The sequence below is a fragment of the Bos indicus genome, chromosome 18 (assembly GCF_029378745.1).
Source record: "Bos indicus isolate NIAB-ARS_2022 breed Sahiwal x Tharparkar chromosome 18, NIAB-ARS_B.indTharparkar_mat_pri_1.0, whole genome shotgun sequence".
NCBI lineage: Eukaryota > Metazoa > Chordata > Mammalia > Artiodactyla > Bovidae > Bos > Bos indicus.
In genome coordinates, this window is record NC_091777.1 from 20,150,838 (window position 1) to 20,171,580 (window position 20,743).

General features: G+C 49.6%; 1 protein-coding gene across 3 annotated transcripts; it reads right to left on the minus strand.

Annotated features, from left to right (window-relative positions):
- Nucleotides 1-362: 362 nt before the first annotated feature.
- Nucleotides 363-16,785, minus strand: SALL1 (spalt like transcription factor 1). Of its 3 annotated transcripts, none has more exons than XM_019979807.2 (4): nucleotides 16,661-16,785; nucleotides 15,562-15,654; nucleotides 3,122-6,555; nucleotides 363-1,980 (listed from the first exon to the last, which is right to left on the minus strand). In XM_019979807.2, exons 2-4 carry the CDS (start codon nucleotides 15,635-15,637, stop codon nucleotides 1,540-1,542), a joined length of 3,951 nt encoding a protein of 1,316 aa, XP_019835366.2. In that variant the 5' UTR covers nucleotides 15,638-15,654; nucleotides 16,661-16,785; the 3' UTR covers nucleotides 363-1,539. The 3 variants fall into 3 exon arrangements, with proteins under 3 accessions (XP_019835366.2, XP_019835367.2, XP_070626656.1); XM_019979808.2 differs by lacking the exon at nucleotides 16,661-16,785 and adding an exon at nucleotides 7,626-7,831 and having other exon boundaries at nucleotides 15,562-15,689; XM_070770555.1 differs by lacking the exons at nucleotides 15,562-15,654; nucleotides 16,661-16,785 and adding exons at nucleotides 7,626-7,831; nucleotides 9,418-13,634.
- Nucleotides 16,786-20,743: the final 3,958 nt, after the last annotated feature.

The window sequence follows — 20,743 nt, forward strand, 5'->3', positions numbered from 1 at the left end:
TCCAAGGGCACCAATGTCCTGCTTAAGGAAACTTACCTGAGCCGACGGAACCTCCTATACCAACTTTTTATTTCACACCATTTTTTTCTTTTTTCTTGGGGTTAGAGAGGTTGTAAGAAGAGTAGCCAAACAAGTAATTGATATTGGGAGAATATCTAGATTCTCCAAATTAAACAAAAATAAAAAAAAAAAAGGAAGAGAAAACACACATGCTCATGCAAACCTGTTTCTGTTATGCCTTTTACAATTCCTTATTTAGAGAGAGAGAGAGAGAGATACATACACAATTTACTGGTGCCTGGGGAAATGCTAAAATACATTTCGGGGCCTGGCTAAATAGAAATGCACTCTAAAAACACAGACACAGTATTTTGTTTTATCTGTTGCAAAAAAAAAAAATGTATTTGATTACTTGAGTAAAATTACAGTATCTCTGTTGTTAGTAAGTATTAAATGTTAAAGAAATTGGACCCCCCTTCCTTTCAACTTTCCAAGAAAGTGCATGTAACAGTCCATTTTTTTTTTCCTTCCATAGCTAATACAAAATAAACAAACACTATACCTGCTCTCTTGATCAAGAAGAAGCATTTGCTCTTGTAAGGAACATATGTACATTTTAATGAAAGTGATATTTCTTTTTGTATATACAAGAGCATCTACATTTTCTCCACTGAAGGTTGTTCAAGATGCTATTCTTAGCAGCATTGTGAAATTCCAGCACACATTTTCTATTGTGAATATACCTACAAGGCAAAATGTTACGTCTTAGTTTCAACTACCAAAACAACACTTGTATTTTTCTCTAAAGAATTCTGCGTGCTTATCACTGTACAGAAACTTATTAACATTGAGGACGACTCAAGTAAAAAGCACAATACAAATAGCAGTTCAAAACGGAAAGGGTTAAATCTACAAAAAAAAAAAAAAAGCAGGTTGAATTTTAGAATTAAAAAAAAAAAAAAAAACCCAAACCTTTCAAAGAACCACACAGTTCAGTCTGTACTTTCAGTCCTCTCCTTAAATTTGTTTCAAAAGATTAGACAATGTGTTTGCTGATAAAATTTTCCAGCAGGATCAAAGTATACATTTATATACAGATTTTATTAGAGATCTAATGCATCACTGAGGCATTGCATCAACACCAGATTCATATTAAACTGGATATAGAAAATAAGTTAATGCCAGATTAGGACCGCCTAGCAGGGCAACTTGCAATTGCCATAAATGTTACAGCAAGTTTACAGGACTCTAGTCAATTAGTATTTAGTCCAAAAATACAGAAGACCAAAGTTAACGCTTGCATTCTGTTTGCAAAGCCAGGTTATATCACTAATAAATAAGCTTTCTTAGAACTCTAGAAGTTGAACAAGGTACAAAAGAATGTCTTCAGAATGTTGTAGTTCAGAGATCTGTGGGGGGTGGGGGTGCAGCTGTGGGGGAACCAGAAGGTTGTGGGGGCGGGGGGGCAGGGCAAGGAGGAGGAGGCAACCGTGGGTCTCATTCTGAATGGGGGATGCTCTCTCTCCAGCCAGAGGGCCTTTAACTTGTGACGATCTCTTTGCTGTCTTCCACGAAGCGGGTGAAACGGAAGTTGGTTCCGTTCTCGCTGCTTGCCATCTTCTCCAGGCCAGCCAGGGGCGCGCTGGGCTCTGAGTTCTGGAGCTTCTCCAGGTTTCCTGTCAGCCCACTAATAGGTGAGCTGCTTCCACTGCCCAGGCTTCCAGGAATTGGAGGGATGCCCCCATTCTGAATGACGGAGATCTCATTGGCCTTCATCGCCAGCCCGTTGGAAAGCGCGGCTGCGTACTGATTCCAGAAACTAGAAGGATCCCCGCTTCCTGACCTGGCCGCCAAATCCTTCTGGAACATTTCTGGGAACTTGACGGGATTGCCTCCTAGAAATGTCATAGGGCCATCCACAGAGAGCCGGCGACCCCGGCGGGCGGGGGTGCTATTCCACATGTGAGTGCCCATGTGTACCTGGGAGGCGGGAGAGAAGGGAGGAGGGAGAAGGAAAAAAAGGGGAGAGAGAGGGAGAAGCTTAATAGTTGAATCTGTCTCAGCTCACATCCCAACACTCGACAGGGCCAGTGGCCACAGTGTCTATTCTTATTACATACCGGACAGTGGGAAGGGTAATAAGAACCGTCCACTCCAGTCTGCTAGTAATAAGGTGTCCACTCTCTGCAACCCTGGTCCACCTCTCCTCTGCCTGGGCAAGGATGCCTTACTTACTCCTTTTTTATTACCTGTATTTAGCTTATAATGGCCTTGAGCAAGCCAGTCAGTTGCAGATAGCTCCTTCCAGGGTGAGAATTGTTACGTCCACTCTCATTGCCATGGCAAGTATTGTATCTGACACCCTTTACCCTATAAATGTCCTTTTCAGATGGAAAGAGAGTGCCCCTCACTGATTGCCCAATGGAGGGCCTGTGCGTGGAGCGAAAAAGCCAGAAAGTAATTATTCATCTCGCATTACTGGCAGCAATCTCTAGAGAAATACTCTGTCAACAGAAAAATGTACACAGTAAGAGCGCTCAACTGTTGCTCTAGAACTTAAGCATATTTGCTTTCTTTCCAACACATATCAGTAGGAATTGTTGTATGATCAATTATCATAATACCCATTAGCAGAGTGGTGACGTTACTGTTTTTAGAAAGACAAACCACGCTGGACTGCAGAGTTTGAAAAAAATAGATGCCCACACAGAGGAGAACTGTAATTATTAAGTGGTATGGGCAGCACACAGGCGACATGGAGGCCTTTAATCAATACCCCATGGCAACGCGGGGCTGTCTGACCTGGTAGGTAGAGCAATTCATTAGGCGCACTTAGCAAGACAACAGGGCCAGGCCGCTGTTTCGCTTAGGTACCAAATTATTCAAGGCGCTCTGACGTTCAGCAGGCTGCAGCCTGCCCTGGTCCCTGCCGTGATCCTGACCTGCATAGGCACCCACACTTCTCCAGATAAGCCACGCAGCAGCAGGTTCTCTTGCGAGAACTCGCCCCCTAACTGTCTGGACCAAAGACTCTGGGAGCGTGCCTTACGAACCCTCAATGGCCTCAAAAGAAAGAAGGCTGCTGGGGTGGTGTGGGTGAGGTGCGGATGGAGTGAAGTACCTTAAGATTGCCTTTTGTTGTGAAAGCTCTTCCACAAATAGTGCAAGCAAAGGGTTTCTCTCCAGTGTGAGTTCTCTCGTGAATCTGCAGGGCACTCGACGAGGAGAAGGTCTTACCACACGTGTTGCAGTAGTGCTGTTTGGGGGTTCTCCTGGGCAGAGCTGGGAGGAGAACTGGGGACGTGGCGGAGGATGACAGAGGCCCAGAAGGGACGTGACTGGTGGGGGTGTCCTTACTGTCCTGAGGAGTCACATGCACGAAGCCGTTGACCTCTGTCTTGATGAGAGATGCCAACGAGTTGGCGGGAATCACCGCCGAGTTCTGATTGGGGCCAAGGCTGGAACTGGGCTCAAAGAGCTGTGATGGTAGATCCCGCATCTGATGTGTCAACATGTGTTGCTTCAAATTACCCTTGGTGGAAAAGCCACGATTGCAGACTGTGCAAATAAATGGTCTCTCTTTGGTATGACTTCTGTAGTGAATGTCCAAGGCACTCTGACAAGCAAAGGTTTTGCCACAAATGTCGCAAGCAGTGTTTTTAAATTTACCCCGGTCTCTGAAAGGGAAGAGGATTCCCAAAGAATCTTCTTTGATGATTTTCTCTGTGTGACTAGATGTCAAATCCAGAGCCCCACCATTCACTGGGGCGGGAGACAAACCATTGGCAAACTCGCTTGCCCCTGCTCTCTGCAGCTTCTCCTCGGCGCTGGGTGACTTGTGGAATTCCTGGGTGCTGTTGGATGGGGACAGAGCCTGCATGGAGGAGGTAGACTCTGAGATGGCTGGGCTGCCTGCACTTTGGCTCTCCATGTCGCCACCCACCGAGGATGAATCGTTGGTCAGGACGTCCCCCTCGACTGACCCGTTTTCCACCGACTTCAGGCTGGCCTGCAGCTGCTCTGCCAGGCCGGCATTGATCATCTTCATCTGATTTTCCAAAGCGGCGATGCTCGACATCTCTAGAGGCAAAGGCGAGGAAGACAGGCTGTCTTGGGAAGCGTCTGCGGACTTGGGCGTGTCTGGGATGCTGCCCTCGGGACAGTCTTCCATGTTTTCATCGGAGAAGGTGTCTAGGTCATCAAAATTCTTCTCATCAAAGGAGCCTGTGTCGGACTCCATGGACTCGGGGTAGCTGTCAGGGACCGGGGTGTTGGGGATCTGGCCCCCCATGTGCATTCGGATGTGCTGCTGTAGGACCACGGCGTTGGTGAACTTCTTCTGGCAGATGGGGCAGGAATGCTGGACTCTGAGCGGGGGCATAGCTCGATGGACGCTGTAGTGGGTCTTCAGGTTCCCTTTCGTGGTGAAAGCCCGGCCACAGATCTTACACTTGAAGGGCCTCTCCCCGGTGTGGGTGCGGTAGTGCATCTTCAGGGCGCTCTGACAGCTGAGGACCCGGTGGCAGATGATGCACTCATTGGGGTCAGTGGCCTTCTTGTCAATGTTTTCGACCAGTTGCTGAAGCTTGGATGTCTCTGAGGCCTGGGCTGAGTCCAAGAGTCCCCCAAAGGGAAACTTCGCCTTGAACTGCTCGGACATGAGCGGCAACAGAGGGTTGGTGAAAGTCGAGGCACTGCCAGGACCGCCGTCAGATGCCAGGGAGCTCAGCACGCAGGCGTTCGGGGCTGAGGCCGAGCTGGGGACCACACCGCTCTCTTCGCTTTTGCCGCCGGGAGGGGGCGCAGTGGGGCCTTCCGCTTCCTCCGGGAGCCCACCCGGGTTTCTCGCGGCCGGCTCGGGGGCCCCAGAGTCGCTTGAGACGGAGCCCGGGGGGCTGGCGGCAGAATGGCTGATGGGGATGGGGGCTGGCTCTTCGGTCTTGATGAAGGGGGTGAGGTTCGGGAGGGTGGGGGGCAACGGCAGGCCGACAGAAGTGGTCAGGGTGGGCAGGACGGGTTTGGTGTCTAGCCAACTGGTGACCGGCTTTTCTGGAGGGATGGACATGCCGTAGGGGATGCCGGTACTGGTGGGTATGTTGTCCAAATGCTCAGGCACGGGGTAGGGGTTCATCTGGATATGAGGGTACTTCTCTTTGTGGCGCTGAAAGTGGACTTTGAGGTTCCCCTTGGTGGAGAACCTGTTCCCGCAGATGTTGCACTTGAATGGCCTCTCTCCGGTGTGGGAACGAAGGTGGATCTGCAAGGCACTGTCGCTTCCGAAGACTTTTGCACAGAACCTGCACTTGTGTTTGAAGAACGCCTCATCCGAAGCGCTCTTGGCTTCGAAGGCGGTGACATTTGGTGGCTTGCTTTTTCTTTGCTGGGCCAAGGCGGACAAGGGGTTTAAATCCTCTGCTGTCGTTCCAATGTTGGGCAAAGGGCTGGGGAAAACCGAGTTAGCGGGGGCCGGCTGAGGTAGAAGTGGATTAGATGCAGGACTCAACAGACTGCTTATTGCAAAAGCTGGTGAGGATGAGGCAGAGGCCGCGGGGTTGCTGGTGTGGGAGGTGCCCGCGCTCGAAGCCACTTTTTCCGAGGATGGGGTGGGAACTGCTGCCGCCAATATGTGAACGTTGGGGGAAGAGCCGCTGTGTGGGGGGGCGATGGTGTTGCCGGAACTGCTCTGAGGTAGCTGGATGGGGGGGAGCTGTTTCACACCGCTGATGCTGGCAGATTGGCTCGCAAGGCTCTGTGCTAACCCAGCTGCCGCCGCCAGCTGCTGAGATAAATGGGAGCTGAGGGTGGACAAGGGGTTGGCAGATGTTCGTAAAGTACCTGGAGAAGGACTGGAAGAGGTTGGCAGGTCTGCATTCTGAGAAGCCAACAGCAATATTTGGTGACGAATCTGTTCGATCAGTTGCAGCTGGTGGATCTGTTGCTGCTGCAGAGCTAAGAGCTGCTCCATCAGGGCCGGGACGGCCAGCTTGCCCCCGGAGGCCCCATTGCACCTCGCTTCCTGGGAGAACTGGGCCACTGCCACCTTGGTGCTCTGGAGGTTCTCGATGATGACGTTGCTGTTGATCACGGAGAAGTTGCCCAGTGTCGTCAGGTCCCCGAGTTGAGGTAGAGAGGTTGTGATCGCTGAGGTACCTGCGCCGGAGCTGCTGCTGCTGCAGCTAGGGGGGACGCTGCTGTCGCCAGCACTACTCGGAGGCCCACTGGCGCCTTTGGGAGCTGCCGGGGCCTCCACCTCCATGGACTCTTCCCTGTCCGGTGCCTGGGCTTCGGCCAGGTCGCTGCACTCTCCTTGCTCTGTTTTGTTAGCCGTGTCATTCATTTGTTCCTGGGGATGATCGGGAGGGGGGCTGGGGCTTGAGAAGGTTTCAGGTGGGGAGGCTGGACTTTCATTTACGATTAGAACTAATTGGTTTTTAGTACAATTCTTCTTGTGGAGCAGAAGATCTGACAATTCAAAGAACTCGGCGCAGCACCGGCCACAGACGTGGGCATCCTTGCTCTTAGTGGTGCGGTTGGGTTGACCCTTCTCTGTGTCTCCTGCAAACATGAAAAGGAGCAGGATTAGCAACGAAGCCAGGACACCCAGAGTCATCCAGGACTTCAAAAAAGGAGAGAATGGGGGTGGATCAACTCTTTCCTCCCTGCGAAACTCCAAAAACTATGGCCCCAGAAAACCAATCAATATTCCTTAAGAATGTTCTTGATTAAATGTTTAGGCTGTTGGAGGACTCCCTATCAATCTGGTATCTCCGAGAGCCATGGCCTTCAGGTAATCCATCAAAATATAAAATACTATGAACTGCAGACATTGGTGCATAATGAAATTCCATAGCAAAATATTGATTTCCAATATTTTATACACCTTATTGTCTACTCATCCATCCACAGAGGGTCCAGCCACCATCCTGAGGACTTATTAGGCTCTTGAGTTTCTGTCAACCTTATTCATTTTCAACTGATTCAAAGATATCTGTGACAGTTTGTTCTATCACTAAACTAATTTGTAGTCATTCAGGTTCCAATCAGTGGTTGACAAGGGGAAAAAAAAATGCCTATCACCAAGGTGAAGACTGACAACTTGAAAATCACCTCCAGCCCCTACCTGGAACCTGAGCTACGTCTGATCCGTGACAAACACACTTTAGCCACATCAGTAACAAATCCTCTGGACACTCAAGATTCAGCTGAATACAAGGGAAAGCAATGAGACACACACACACACACACACAAGAAACACAATGATCAAAATCCGTTACAAGGTCTGCCTGGCACCTATATATCAGGCTGCGGCATATTTATTTTTAAAATTAAAGAATGCAACTGGCTACCATCCCACTAATCAAGGAATATATGCCACTATGCTCCAAATGGCAACATTATGCCTGTAAATAGTTCATCAAAAATGCTCCTTCTATCTATAAAAACTGGCACAAGATTTACATTTCTGAATAAATATCAACTTAAAGAAAGATGTGCAGTTAAGGGGAAGTGAAGAAATAATTCTTGTTTTCTAGTTTGGAAATGCTTTGCAATTCTCCTTGTCTGAAATGCCTTTAAAAACAGTTTGCTCTTAACTGTTATCAATTGTTTAACAGATTGTCCCGAACCTTTCATTATAAAATCCCTTTATTTCATGTTTGTTTCCACTGGTTGCTCAGATTTCTTCTCACTAAGATCCATTTGTAAATTAAACATAAAAATCTCCAACTCCAAGCTAACATCCTATTCAAAGACAGGATGGCGTCCCATTGTTTGCCCAGCATGGGGAACACCAACTTCTGTTGTACAAATGGTGTGTGGTCATCTCCGTAGGCTGTGAAAAAAAAAAAAAAACTGTTTAATTCAAGGATTACCTCCCTGCATGCTTTTCTGCAGAACTGAATCAGATAATAGTTAGTTTCCATGACTTCCAAATTGAATCTCCCAGAAAACTTGCAGGGAAAGAAAAAAAAAAAACTAATAGCAAATATGAATAAATGCAAAATCAAAATTCTTTTTTTCGGTAAACTTAGAGTTGAGTCAAAAGAGTCAGCCATTTGCCTCTTTGCAGTAAACATAAAAAAAAAAAAAAAAAAAAGCTTGAGTAGTTTTACATTCCAGAAAATATAATTAATACACAAATACTAACTTCTGAAAATTCCTTAACTCTGTTTGCCTTGAGTGATGCCACAGATGATTAGAAAGTATGCCAAATGTATGCACACTTTATTCACTGGGAGGGTTATTTGAGTAGCTAAGTTATACTTAACAAGCTAGCTTCCTTAATACCCATCTTTTAATCTCTGTAAGGGTATAGTGTGAAATGCATTAACAATACCAAACAAATCTTGGTTGGAGCAGAAAATACCAATAATGATTCAGTTTTAATTTAATGTTTAATCATCCTAATTGGCACAGGATTCCTCTGCACATTCAAGGTGCTGTTTTAAGCTCTGTCTCTCGCCTTACTTAAAAATAATGTAAACAAAATATTAAACGAAATTCGCTAAAGTTATGTTGCTTAACTGGGGACGAAAATAATGTGACAAAAATTCTGTTTAAAGCTTCTTATTTTGACAACCAATTTTAAATGATGCATCCATTTCAGATGCTTATTTTAAACTAGGAAATGCAATTCCTAATATATTCAACCGAAATGTTATTTCTTTCTCTTTGCACATTTCCATATGTAATGGTTATGTTTCCATCTACTTTTACAGCCAATTATGAAGGAACAAAAGCTATTCTGTTTGTTCACACATTTTCAACAAAATGCATTAAAACTATTATGTCAGCATGTTCTATTAAGCTCTGCATTCAGTGGAAAATACTTTTCAACCAGCTCACATTTATCAAAACATAAAGCCACTTTAAAACACAGTTTTGCTTGGTCAGCTGGGCTTAGACAAATAATGACAGATTCAGAACTAAATAACTAGCAAGGGAAATCAGAAAACTGACTTCATCAATTGTACACATTACAATGTAGTTGCTTCAAATATTTAGCACATCTGTGCTCACGATTAAAGGGCATTTTTAATTCTTTATAACTTGCAAACATCTGATATTCTCATAATATAGAGAAAATTTTAAAAAGGTTACTTTACTGGATTTAGCTGATTATTACTTTCCTGTGCTCCAATTCTGCATTTGTGCTGCTTCAAGACTCACTTGAGAATTTTCAAGTTTTTCGACCTGAACATTTTTATATTTAGGGTTGTGCTAACTGGAAGGAAAATATAGACACTTAAAAATAAGTGCCTGCTTGCTTCTAAGAAAGAGACTGTGTTAAAAAAGCTGCCCATATTTTAGCTTAGATTTTCGCAACATTTTAATAAGCTGACATTTGATCTCACTGTAGAGTCAACTAATTTAATTTCCTGATGTTTATGAACACCAAAAAAAAAAAAATTCTGATACCTATTTTGATTTATTTCAAAAGCAGGTGTCGCTACATTATAATAGTTCTTAACTTTAAATCCATCTGCCTTCTGAACAGAATTCCAATGAAACAGCTTTATATGAAAAAAAAGAAAAGGACAAAACATGAGGTCTAGTTTGAATCTTTAACTACCAAAGGGAATATTTTAAGTTGTAATAAGATGCACACACACACACATCACAAACTAACATATTCTAATTCATTTTTTTGACCGGCTGGCTATCTTGTATCTCTCTCAATAATCTGTTACACAAGATTGCAACTGGTGACCCCATTATAGTAAATACAGTTGCCTTGTTCCCTGTACTATAGTGAAAACAATATTCTAGTTCCTCTTTATGGATTATGCATACAAATTAATTTTGTCATCATGGTCGTACAGGAAAATTTAAGAAGAGGTGGTTTTCTAAGTATGTACACACAAAAAGATTTTTGGACTTTTCTGGGTTTCTTTTACCCCCTCTGGGCCAGAGGAAGAGGTGATCTTCTGGCTTTATCCAATTTATATGAAAATCCCAGATGTTTTAGTTCTCATTGTACTATTTAGGTTCTTGATGCCCAATTCAAATATGTCAGCTTTTCGTCATCTGAACTAAACACTGCAGAATAGGAGGCAGAAAATTGAAGTGTTCCAGTATATCTGTCTGCTGAGAAAACAAAAATAAAACTATGCCCCATGCTGAAAGGTTTAGCCAGCCAGGAAAACAAAACAAAACAACAGCCCTACTGCACCACACTGAGTTTTCTTTTTTTGGAGCTTCTCAGAAAGACCCTTCGCTTGACTTCCCAGTACCTTCAGGTCACATTAATGTTTTTAAGAAAACCCCGCAAGATTATGATTTTGGAGCCTATAGTTTTAACTGGCTGTTCCTTTTGGTAGACCAGTTTCGAAAGGCTATCACAAACATTTCTGATTGATTGATTTTTCTCTTTTTCTTGCACAGACCTGGGAAAAACCTGCATCTGAATGTTCAGCTTGAGATTCCACCGCAATTTAAACACCGCCACATATGCTCTGCATGTTTTCTGTAATGTCTTAAGTTTCTTCTGTGAGATCTGTAGCCAGATGACACATTTTACTGGCTCCCTTCAAGTCCCCTCAGTGTTCTGACTGGGATTAGCGTGTTCTCGAGTGGAAGAATACAAGGGGAAATCTCTGACAAAATAACAACACGGACAAGACAGTCCTTTGAAAATCGTGATACCAGCCCACCTAATGTACACAATAAAGGAAAGGGGGAAAATATCTTCCCCTTGGATGAATCAAACTGAACACTAGATGGGGTTCCAGTTGCAAGGGTTTGTTCAAAAACTTCTTTGTGGCTCTCCTCTTCCAGTGACGCGTAAAAGAGACTGCTTAAGGCGAGATCTAAACTTTGACTACATAAACATTGGCAAAGGCACAAGAAACTAAATCCCTGTTGTTTGAGGGTAAAACTGAGCTATGGGAACTACCTGTCAATCTTCCCCTTTGGGGGTCTGGCATCTCAGGGTGACAGGGGAATAAGGTTAGGAAAAGAAGCCAAGCTGATAAGGTGAAACTAAAATAAACTCCGAACTTCCTGCTAAGTGACTAGCAAGACTCAATTTGGGGGTCACTGGGAAGATACTGAAGGACATATTATGATCTGGACCTTGTCACCTCTGCATGGGAGGAGGTTAGCAAAGGTTAAAACAGCTCGACACATCTACGTTTTCCAAAGCCTGGCACAGCGACTTTTTTCTTTTGGAGGGGGAGGGGTGCTGGTTCTTGGGATAATTTACCACCTCCTCCCTTCAAATGCTCCACGACTGCCCTTTTGGTAATCTAAGAATATTTGGGAAGACTGGGTGAGCGGTATCAGGAGGTACCTTAGAAAAACCGAATTAAGTCTGCAGAGGGAATTAGTTCTGGCTACTCCACTGAGCTTGGCTTTTCTCAATTTCAAAAAACTGAACTGCTGGTCTACCTAATTCCCACCCCTCACTTTTCCATGAGAGCTCTGCCTCAAAAATTCAGATTTTTGCTTTCTACAGGACTGTGGGTCAAGACAACTTTCTACCTGCCAAAGCAGAAAGAAATGAAATAAAGGCCCCAAAGAATAACCTATAAATTGCCACTTGTGCTTATAAACCATAGGTGAACCTGGATGTAAAATAAGCCACAAAACATTCGGCATCACAAATTCACTTTCATGCACGCTCTCTCAGGTCCTTCCACTTTCTGCCTGTTTGTGTTTGCTTGTAACATTTTAGGGAGTATGTAAGGCCTCCAGCAAATCCCCCAAAACAGCTTGCATTTTCTCATCCAAAATCTTCCATGATGCCACAAACTTAAAATAGGCCTGATTAAACAGGAGGTTTTTGCAACTGCCTTATCATGCAGGTGTCGGTTTTTCAAAAAAAGCAATTAATTATAGTTCTCTCTAACCTTTTGGGCCCAGAAATCAATGTGTTGCCATTAAGCTGCTCACAATGAGTAAATTACTTTGGTAAATAATAGAATTTCATTATTAATATGAATAAGAGGAATTTTTTGTGATACTTTATATGAGAGGCAGTGTGCTTTATCTGCAGTGTTTTTATCTTTCTTCCAATATGATCTTTTCCTTGAAAAAGCTGGCCGCAGAAGTACTTTCTTAATAAATGAATGGAGTATGAGTGGGCCAAACATGTCGTTCCAGGAATCTTAAAAAACTCTACCCAAGGAAGAAAAAGCCAACACACACACATACACACACACCTGAAATCCGAATCGCTAGTAAAGAATCCACATACAAAATCATCCCATTCTAATGTTCTCTTTCCTCAAAATTATTTACCTTGCTAAATAATTTTCCCAGTGGCAGTCATCTTTCTACAAGTAATTCGAGACTTGTTGAATATCATTTAAGAGACAAGTAATAAGTGCCATACTCTTGGTTTCATAAGAAACAGTAAAAATCTCCCAGTTTATTTTAGGAGAGTATATAGCAGCACCAAAAATAGAATTAAAATATGAACATCATAAGACTGACCAAATGATCTTGTTTTCTTGAACTTGTTCTGATGAAGTTATCCTGGAGATTGCTGAACCCACCTCGGATTTTCTTTGTACGCACGCACACGCTCAAACACACACAGGCGTGACAAGCCGCACAGTAAGCCTGACTGCTCCCAGCCTTGGGAGTTGCTCCTTCAGGGCAACTGTAACGGGGGGCCTACAAACTTTTCTAGGTCTCACTCTGGACCGAAGTCATGAAATCGGAGGTGCCAGCATCTGCTGAGGGCACCACCAACTAGGTTTAATTTGATAGGTTCAACATTTCCTTTGCCATGTTTTAAGCCCATCTCAAGAAAGAAAAAAAAAAGTAACCACAGTGTTTAAGGAAGGTTAATCTTCTAAAAATTTAACAACTTTCATGTAGATTAAACAAACAAACAAACCCGCAAACTGAAAAACAGAGCTCCAATGACTCCTTGAAGTGTGTGTTCTGTGCGGACAGGAGAATGGGTGGCTGGATACAGTGCATGAAAAGTGGTGACTTTTTAAAAGTAACTTGGAGACATGATTGCTCGGTTCTCTATCTCACAACTACTCCCAAATAAAAGGAATTGGAGTGTGTAAGGCCCTCCTGTAAAATCAGACATGGAGGAGGATTAGTTGTGTACTAATATTATTACAACATACTAAATCCTGTAACCCTATTACAAAATCTACCCTCTAGGCAGTTTCTCCCAAACTTATTGTTCAACCATGTAAAAACAGTCATAACCTAAAACCATTACAACTGGAGAAATGGAGGGGGGTGGGGAGAGGTGAGAAAGGAGGCCGAGAGGGGAGTGTTTCCTATGGTGCCCCTAACTGTTTACTGCTTCTTAGGACAATGAACCAGCTTTTGGGGATAAAAAAGAAAGAAAAAGGAAAGGAAGGAAGGAATAAAGTAAAAGAAAGAGAAAAAAGAAAGAAAGGAAACTTGATGCAACTTAACTAACTTACCTCAAAGCCCAAATAAACCAAAAAAACAGTCCTAATAAATAATAATGGTCAGAGGTAGTGAACTCCTTTTATGCTATCGCTTTATGAGAAGCCTTAACTATTAAAAATTCCGGATTCAGAAGGCGACAGGAAAAAGGTAAAGATCTAGCAAGCATCAATTCTCTGAGAATCCCAAGTCTTTTTTTTTTTTCCTCTTTTTTGAAAAAATATAACATCAGTACACATTAATTAAAAAAAAAAGACTTAAAAATAAATCTTTCCTCTCCTCCGGTTAGGTTTGGTCCTTTAAAAACTGTTGACTTTAACAGTATTACAGTGAGGAAGATCTCACCAGAAACTTTAGCAAAGATGGTGTGGGGGCGAGATGCAGAAGAAACCAGCTGGGAAAACCCGGAAAAATACTGTGGCAGCGGCCTTGGATAATTTCACCTCGCTGTACCTTGAGTACCCAGTTTCGCCTGGGGTGGAAAGCGGGGATCACGGGTTCTCAGGGGACTGAAAAATCAGAGGCTCTGGATAAGGCTTTAAGCTTGAGAAAGTACTGGGGTGGAGGGGGCCAAATATTGTACACAAATATCTTTATCTGTGTCTGTTCTCCTCCCTTTCTTACAGGGATCACCCCCTTCAACAGGAGTCCTCTTTCCCGACAGTCGGGGTGAAGTGGGTGGGAGTCCCTTGGCTTCTCCGCCTGGGTTCTGCGTGGGTCCCTGCGCCCCAGCTCTGCAGAGAAGCAGGCCTCTAAGGAAGGACCCGAGGACCGTGAGGGCCGGGCGGCCGCAGAGTTTGGAGGACGGAGGTGCCGACCAAAGGGCAGGCTTCCGAGCCCTATCGGGGTCCAGCTCCCTCCTCTACACCCCAAAATGACGCCGGGGACTGGAGCACCCCGAGAGACATCCCGAGTCGCGGATACCGCTCGGGGGTTACCCCTCGAACCTCCGCAGCCGAGAGGCGAGCACTGTCCCGGGGAACCGAGCTGGGGAGCCGCTTCATCGCCTCCGGCCTTGGGCCTGGGAGTTCGGAGGCCCCTAAATTGTAATATTTTTTTTAGCGATAAAAAGGGACTCAAGGTGCCTGCCCTCCTTACCCCCAATTCCCTGCCCGGATCTCTGCCACTCTCGGCCTTAGCTCCGTCACACAAACTTTGTTCTGGACTTGTTCGCTCCCTTTGGGACCCGGCAGTTGTCGCCTCCATCGGAGGAAGCGAGTGCCTCTGTTTTAGGGGGACTCCCTCGTGGCTAGATAGCCCATCCCACCTCCAGCTCTGGAGAACGACCCTTACGGCTCCTGGAAGTGCGAGGTACCACGATCCTTAGCGGGAGCCGACCGAGTCTAAAGATTTCTTGGGGGCGCCGAGTGTGCATGTGTTGGGAGAAGAGATGCGGGGATCAAGTGGGATAACCGGACCCCGACACTTGCCCCCATCCGCCTGCACTCTGTCTGGGGAGCACCCGACAGCAAAGAGCACTCTCCAACACGGCCTCTACCCCCGCGTGTCAAGCACGGTCGCCCCAATACAGGTTCCCATCTTCTTGGAACTCCGAACTCCCAAAGGCACCCCATTCCGCGGCGCGGGCCCAGGAGGAGTGGGAGCGCTGGGGAAGAGGGTAAGTGCGGCGCAGGGAGCTCCCCTCCACGTTCTAAGTTCAGCCCGGAGCACAAAGTAAACTTCCTTCCCGCAGGCAGCAGGACCAGGGCGGCGGAGGCCAGGCCGGGCCTCGGGCGCGGGCCGGGGAGCGCGTGGATCACCGCGCAGGCAGGCGCCGACGGCCTCTGTCCGCACCCGCGCCCCGCAGGGCACCCGGGCCCCGGCCGCAGTTCGGAGGGTCCCGGGATCCGCTCCCGGAGACAGCCGGGACGCAGGAGCAAGGCCGGCGAGCCCTCTCTCCTCCCCGCAGGAGGACCCAACAACTCCGGAAAGATCCTGCCTGGAGAAGTGTTTGCTTTCCTCGGGGCAGGGGGGTTGGGGGTGGGGAAGCCCAGCAAAGGCAAATTGAAATTTAAAAAAAAAAAAAAAAATCGCGGAGTCGCAATGGTGATTCGGGTCGCGGCGGCTGGGCGGTGGGCGCGGGGGCCAGCCGCGTGTGCGTGGGTGCGAGTGTGCGTGAGTGTGAGTGCTAGTACGTGTGTGCGCGTGTGTGTCCGCGGCGCGGGCCGGAGCACTCACCATCTCGCCGGGGGAGCGAGGCCACTTCGGGGTCGGATTGGAAATGTTGAGGCTTCGCTTGCTTCCTCCGCGACATGCTGGCTCAAACATCAGCTGGGGCAGAATAAAAAATTACTAAAAAAAAATCTTCTCAAAATTACGGAAATCGAGCGGCGGCGGCGGCTCCCCCCGCCCGCCGGCCCGCCCGCCCCCTCCCCGGCTCCCCGGCCCCGGGCGCAGCGCGCATGTGTCCTGCTATAATTATGATTATCAATAATGCATTGCGATTAATCATAGAGGGGCTCTTTGAAAGGCGATTGGCACCGGGCCAGCGCTATTCAAACCCGCTCGCCTTAATCAATTAGTTCGTGATTTGCTGCAGACCCCTGTCTCTCCGCGCGCTGGCCCAATAAGCCGGCCGCGGGGCTGGCTCTGCGAGCCGCGCCGCCCGACACTGGGTTAACCCTCTTCGCGACCGCCCGGGACTCCGCGGCCGGGCCGCCGGGGGCCTGCCTCCTCGCCTCTGAGCACCCGGCGCCCCGGCCTGCGCCCCCCTCCCTCGCTCGGCCCCCCCATCCCGGGCTGGGCCGACCCAAATTAGCATGCCCTCCCCGGAATTAAGCCTCCCCGGGTGGGGGGTGGGGCCGGGCGGCAGGGGCTGGGGACCCGAGCTGCGGGCGCGCGGCGAACTTCCCAACTCCGGCGCTAGGCGCGCCGGCCCGCGGGGGGAGGGAGTCCCGTGGCGGGATTTGGGGGGAGGAAGTCCCGTTTCGTGAGTGTTTCTTCGTTTCTTTAAGAGCTACCAGAAAGCAGCCCACCCCCACCCCCATAAAAAAAAAATAAGCGAGTGGGGAAGAGCCAGCCCCACGCCGGTCCGCCTCCCGCCCGCGGCCCGGCCTCCCTCCCGCTCGCCGCCTGGCTCGGCGCTCCTTCGCCCCGAGTTCTCCATCCCCTGGATCCCGGGCTCGCGGGGGCGCGGAGAAGAGGACCAAGGAAAGGTTTGGGAACGTGATGGGTTTGGGGCTTTGGGGGGGAGGGTCAGCTCTCCCGCCACCCCGTTCCTCCTCAGAGGGCCCCGATCCTCCAGCTTCTCGCTTGCTCCCTCGCTCCCTTTCTCTACCTTGGACATTCCCAGGACAATTAAGGCTGAAGTTTTCGGGAGAAGCGGCCCGGAGCCCGTGGGATAAGGGGGCGGCCCAGCTCCGCCCAGGACCCCTCCCGGACCTCCCCCTCGGCTGCCCCGGTTGGCTGCAGGGCGCGTCACTCCGCGGGGAGGCGGCGGCGGCGGTGGCGCCGCCGAGCCCAGGGCGGGCGGCGAGCGGGGACCGGCTAGGGATCCGAGTTCAGCTCCAGCCGCGGGGAGGGGAGGGGCCGCCGCTTACCCAGCACGCTGCAACCCTCCCCTGGCCTCGCCAGGCGCGGGCCTGCCCCGCCGGGCTCCGGGCACGGCCAGTCCCCGGGACCCCGCGGCTCTTCGTCCTGGGGGAGCGGGCCGTGCCCCAGGCTCTTGGCGAGGAGGTGGCCGCGCTGAGCCTGGAGAGAGGGGGCTCCTTGTCCGCAGCTGTCTGGCCCCGCAGAAGCTCGCCTCCACTTCTCAGGCACTTGCTGAGCGCGGCACCCAAACTTTTCGCTCCATCTCCCCAGGCTTTGAGGCAGCCTTCCCACCCGCGCCCCTGAGCCCGGAGTGGGGATCCCGGAGCCCGCACTTTGTCCGCTGGACTCGGGCCCCGGCGAACCTGAGGCTCAGTCCTCGGCTCAGCCTAGCTCTTCCCCCCTTGCGCCTCAGGGTCTCCTCGCTCCTGGTTCCCGAAGTCTTGCGCCCGAGGGACACTCTAAACTTCAGTTGAGTAATGGGGACGAGAGGGGGTGGTGGTGCAGATACACAATCCCTGCGCTATCTCGCGATCGGGAAAGGAGAGGGCTCATAAGGACGCCCCAATTCGGGAGCGCCCTGGAGCCTGGAGAGCAATAGAGTCAGTTCGCGCGAAGTGGGCACCAGTCTTCCGAGTAGAGTTTCGGGTGCTCCGGACCACACTGCGCTCCCGCAAGAGTCTCTCTAGCCACTTTGGTCTTCCCCCGCTCTTTAAAATCTAAATCTTTTGTGTGCGGGTGAATGTTTCTGTTTTCCTCCTGACGACTTTATTTCTCTTGGTATAACTTCTCCTTTTTCCTTGTTCGCCCTTTCTTCACCTTTTCTCCCGCTTATTTTTCCTCTCTTGAGGCCTCGCTCGATCTCACACACACACAAACACACACCCACACCCCTCTGCACCTCGCTCTTTCTCCCCAGGTCCTGTTGGTTACAGTAGATTTTGATAAAAAGACAAACGAAGCTATCAGTGGGGCTGATGTTGAAGAATGAAGATAATAATGTTTCCATAGGTGGTGCTTCAAATGCCATTATTTCTCACTGAATATTTAAAGAGATCCCTCGGCAAAGATGGATCTGCGTGCTCCTGGGGTGCCAGCCTCTCGCTTCCCCCAGATCCCCGGGAAAGTGTGCGGGAGCACGTGTAAAACCCACCCCCCGCTCTGCAAACTGTGATCCTCGCAGGCATCCCAACCCACACTCTTCCAGGTACACCAACGCCGCCGTATGCACTTGCACACGGGTTTCTCCGTTTCTGGCCGTGTTTGGATTCGCCCGCATCCGTCTCTAACAATCTTGGCTTCTTGAAAGTCTGGGCCTCCGGGGTACTGCGTGCTGCCAGGAACCGAACGGAGCTAGCGATCCCGCAAACCCTTCTTCCCGGATCGCGCCGTAAACTCCGCGGCAAGCTCCCGGGATTGGCGTCACACGTGTTCGTTACTTGCTCTATGTGTGATTAAGATTAAGGGGCGGGGGAGCTTTCCCTCCCCCCCTCAACAAAACACCAAAACAACCAACCAAACGAAATGCACACGTAAAGAAGCAGCTTCGCGATGTTTAATTAAAAATGGGCGAGCAGAGACGAATTAATTGGGGGTATCCAAACTTTAATAACTTTTTTCGTTCTTCTGCGTCCTCGAAGACGTAGAGGCAGGCGTCTCGCTCTGTGCGCAGCGTCCCCCGCTAATTTCTTGTTTGTTTTCTTTCCCTCCGTGGCTCGGAGAGAGGAGAGGGGAGGTGGAGGAGGGGGGATGGGAAGAGGGGGATGGTCGGAATGGCGGGGAGAGGAGAATTGGTCTTTATTGTTGACGGCAATACATCAATTACGGGCCATTGTCTTGGGCCCAAGTTCCGTGGTTCGCAGACGCGGGCGCCGCGCTGTCAGGGTACTCGGGTGAGGCTTCATGTGCCGCGAGGCAGAGAAATAATTAAATTAATAAAAACGGAGACAGAGTGGGGTTAGACAGATGGGGGTTGATTTGTACTTTTGAGCGGGTCGGAAGAAGGCAGGGACTACAGTGAGGTGCCACAGTGCAGCCCCTCCCCACGTCCTGCTCACTCAAGAGACCTGCGCGCTCTACTGGGGGTAGCGGGTCCCTGCCTTGGGTGGGGCAGCTGCTGGGGGACTCCGGTTGACGGGGCTGGCACTTAGGCCCCTGGCTTTTAGGGGCTGCTCCATGTTAAAGACGGGGTGGCCCAAAGTCTGGCAGCGGCTGCGCCAGGGTCGTGACCTCGTGGGTCTACAGGAACCGCACCCGAGCGAGGCGCTTGGCGAGTTGTTCAAACTCACATTTGGGGGGCTGGATGCCTGTGTTTCTACCAACAAATCTCTCTACCCACCCCCACCCCCAGTCTTCCCAACACCTACAGAGTCCTTGGAGGGTTTGACAGGGGCCGAAGGGCCCCAAGGCTTGCGGGCCACAGCTGAATTCCCAGCGAAGGGAATTCTCCTTTTCATTCCCCGATCTTGGGAAGGGGAGAGGATGTTGAGCCTCCTTTCCCCAAGGCCCGATTCTTCCACCCGCAAAACTATCTTATTTCGGCCCAGTCTGACCCCCGCTTTCTGATGGAGCCTAGAATGAGGCCTGGCCTGGGCCCAGGACGCTCCTTCTAGCTCCTTCTCCTTCCACCAGCGCGGGTTGGACACTCTACCCTCGAAGTGAAGGTCGCCCCCACTCCCCTGCCCCAAGCCTGTGCTTCCTCGGTCCTCCAGCCTCAGGCCCCGCTGGGCCCCTAGCCGAGGCTAGAGGGGCGGGAGAGGAGGTTTCGTTTTCTCCTGCCAAGCAGAAAGCGGCGAAAAGGCGACCGCGGAGTCCTGGGAGCGGGGGTGGAGGCACACCCGATGGTATCAACATTATTGATGGGGAAATATTAGGGGCAGGAGCCCGGAGATCAGGTTCCCGGTCCCTCCCCTACCCGGAGGTGGGAGGGACGGACGGAGTGGGTGGTGGCGGAGGTGGTGTTGGGGTGTGCTGGGACGCGGGTGGCTCAATGCACCCGCATTAACCACTCTTGGGGTTTATTTATAATTTTCTTGTCTGTAAGTTGGGGTGGCGGGGAGAGAAGGATGAAGGATTGATTTGGCTAGTACCCTAACCCTTAAGGTCTTTCCCAGGGTTGAGGCCGGAGTGGGGGAGTGGGGGATGGAGGAGGGACAGGAAAAGTGATCAAAAGCGAAGACCAAGTTTGGAAAACCCACCGTAGGCTCGGTTATTTTCCAAGCCCCAGTACTTCGCTTCCCCGAGAGTTTCAGAAACTCTTTCCTTAACTGCTGTCGCTCAAATCCTCATCTCTCCTCGGCCACTGGAGAGGTTTCAGACCCGAGGCTTCGGGGAGCCTGCTCAGGTGGGTACCCCCGGCCCCGGCGGAATCTGTGCCGAGAGCGCTTTGCGCACTGGCTCTCCGGTAGTCAAGTCTCGGCAGTGGTGAAAAGGCGCACTTTCTAGGGGAACCCGCAGTCCGCAGCCAAGGGCTATCTGCAGCCCTGGCGCCGGGTGCAGCGTGGGGACCAGGCGCCCAGGCGCCAGCTCCGGCGGGAAATTCAGCCGTGGCGAGCGGAGGGCGGGCTTGGTAACCCATCGCGTGCATCCCACCCAAGGGTCCCACACTACCGGCAAACTTCCTCTTTCTTCTCTTGCAGGGCCATCTGCATGCCGGACGTTTAGAAACTGACTTCTTCGCTGGCGACCGCAAGTGCCTGTGATTTTTTCTTTCCGTCTACATTGAACATCTTATACTGAAACTCACTGCACCCTGCGTGCCACAGTGCCTCGCTAAGGGGTCTCTGGGTACAAAATGTCTCTCGAAGGAAATGTATCGAGGTAGAGAAAGTGA

What these genes read in the sequence shown, in the direction of transcription:
- SALL1 (XM_019979807.2), bottom strand. Translation starts at nt 15,637, where the DNA reads ATGTCGCGGAGGAAGCAAGCGAAGCCTCAACATTTCCAATCCGACCCC. An exon ending in CTCGCTCCCCCGGCGAGATG is followed by an intron (nt 6,556 to 15,561) that starts GTGAGTGCTCCG and finishes TCATGTTTGCAG; the next exon opens with GAGACACAGAGAAGGGTCAA. An exon ending in CAACAAAAGGCAATCTTAAG is followed by an intron (nt 1,981 to 3,121) that starts GTACTTCACTCC and finishes CCCGCCTCCCAG; the next exon opens with GTACACATGGGCACTCACAT.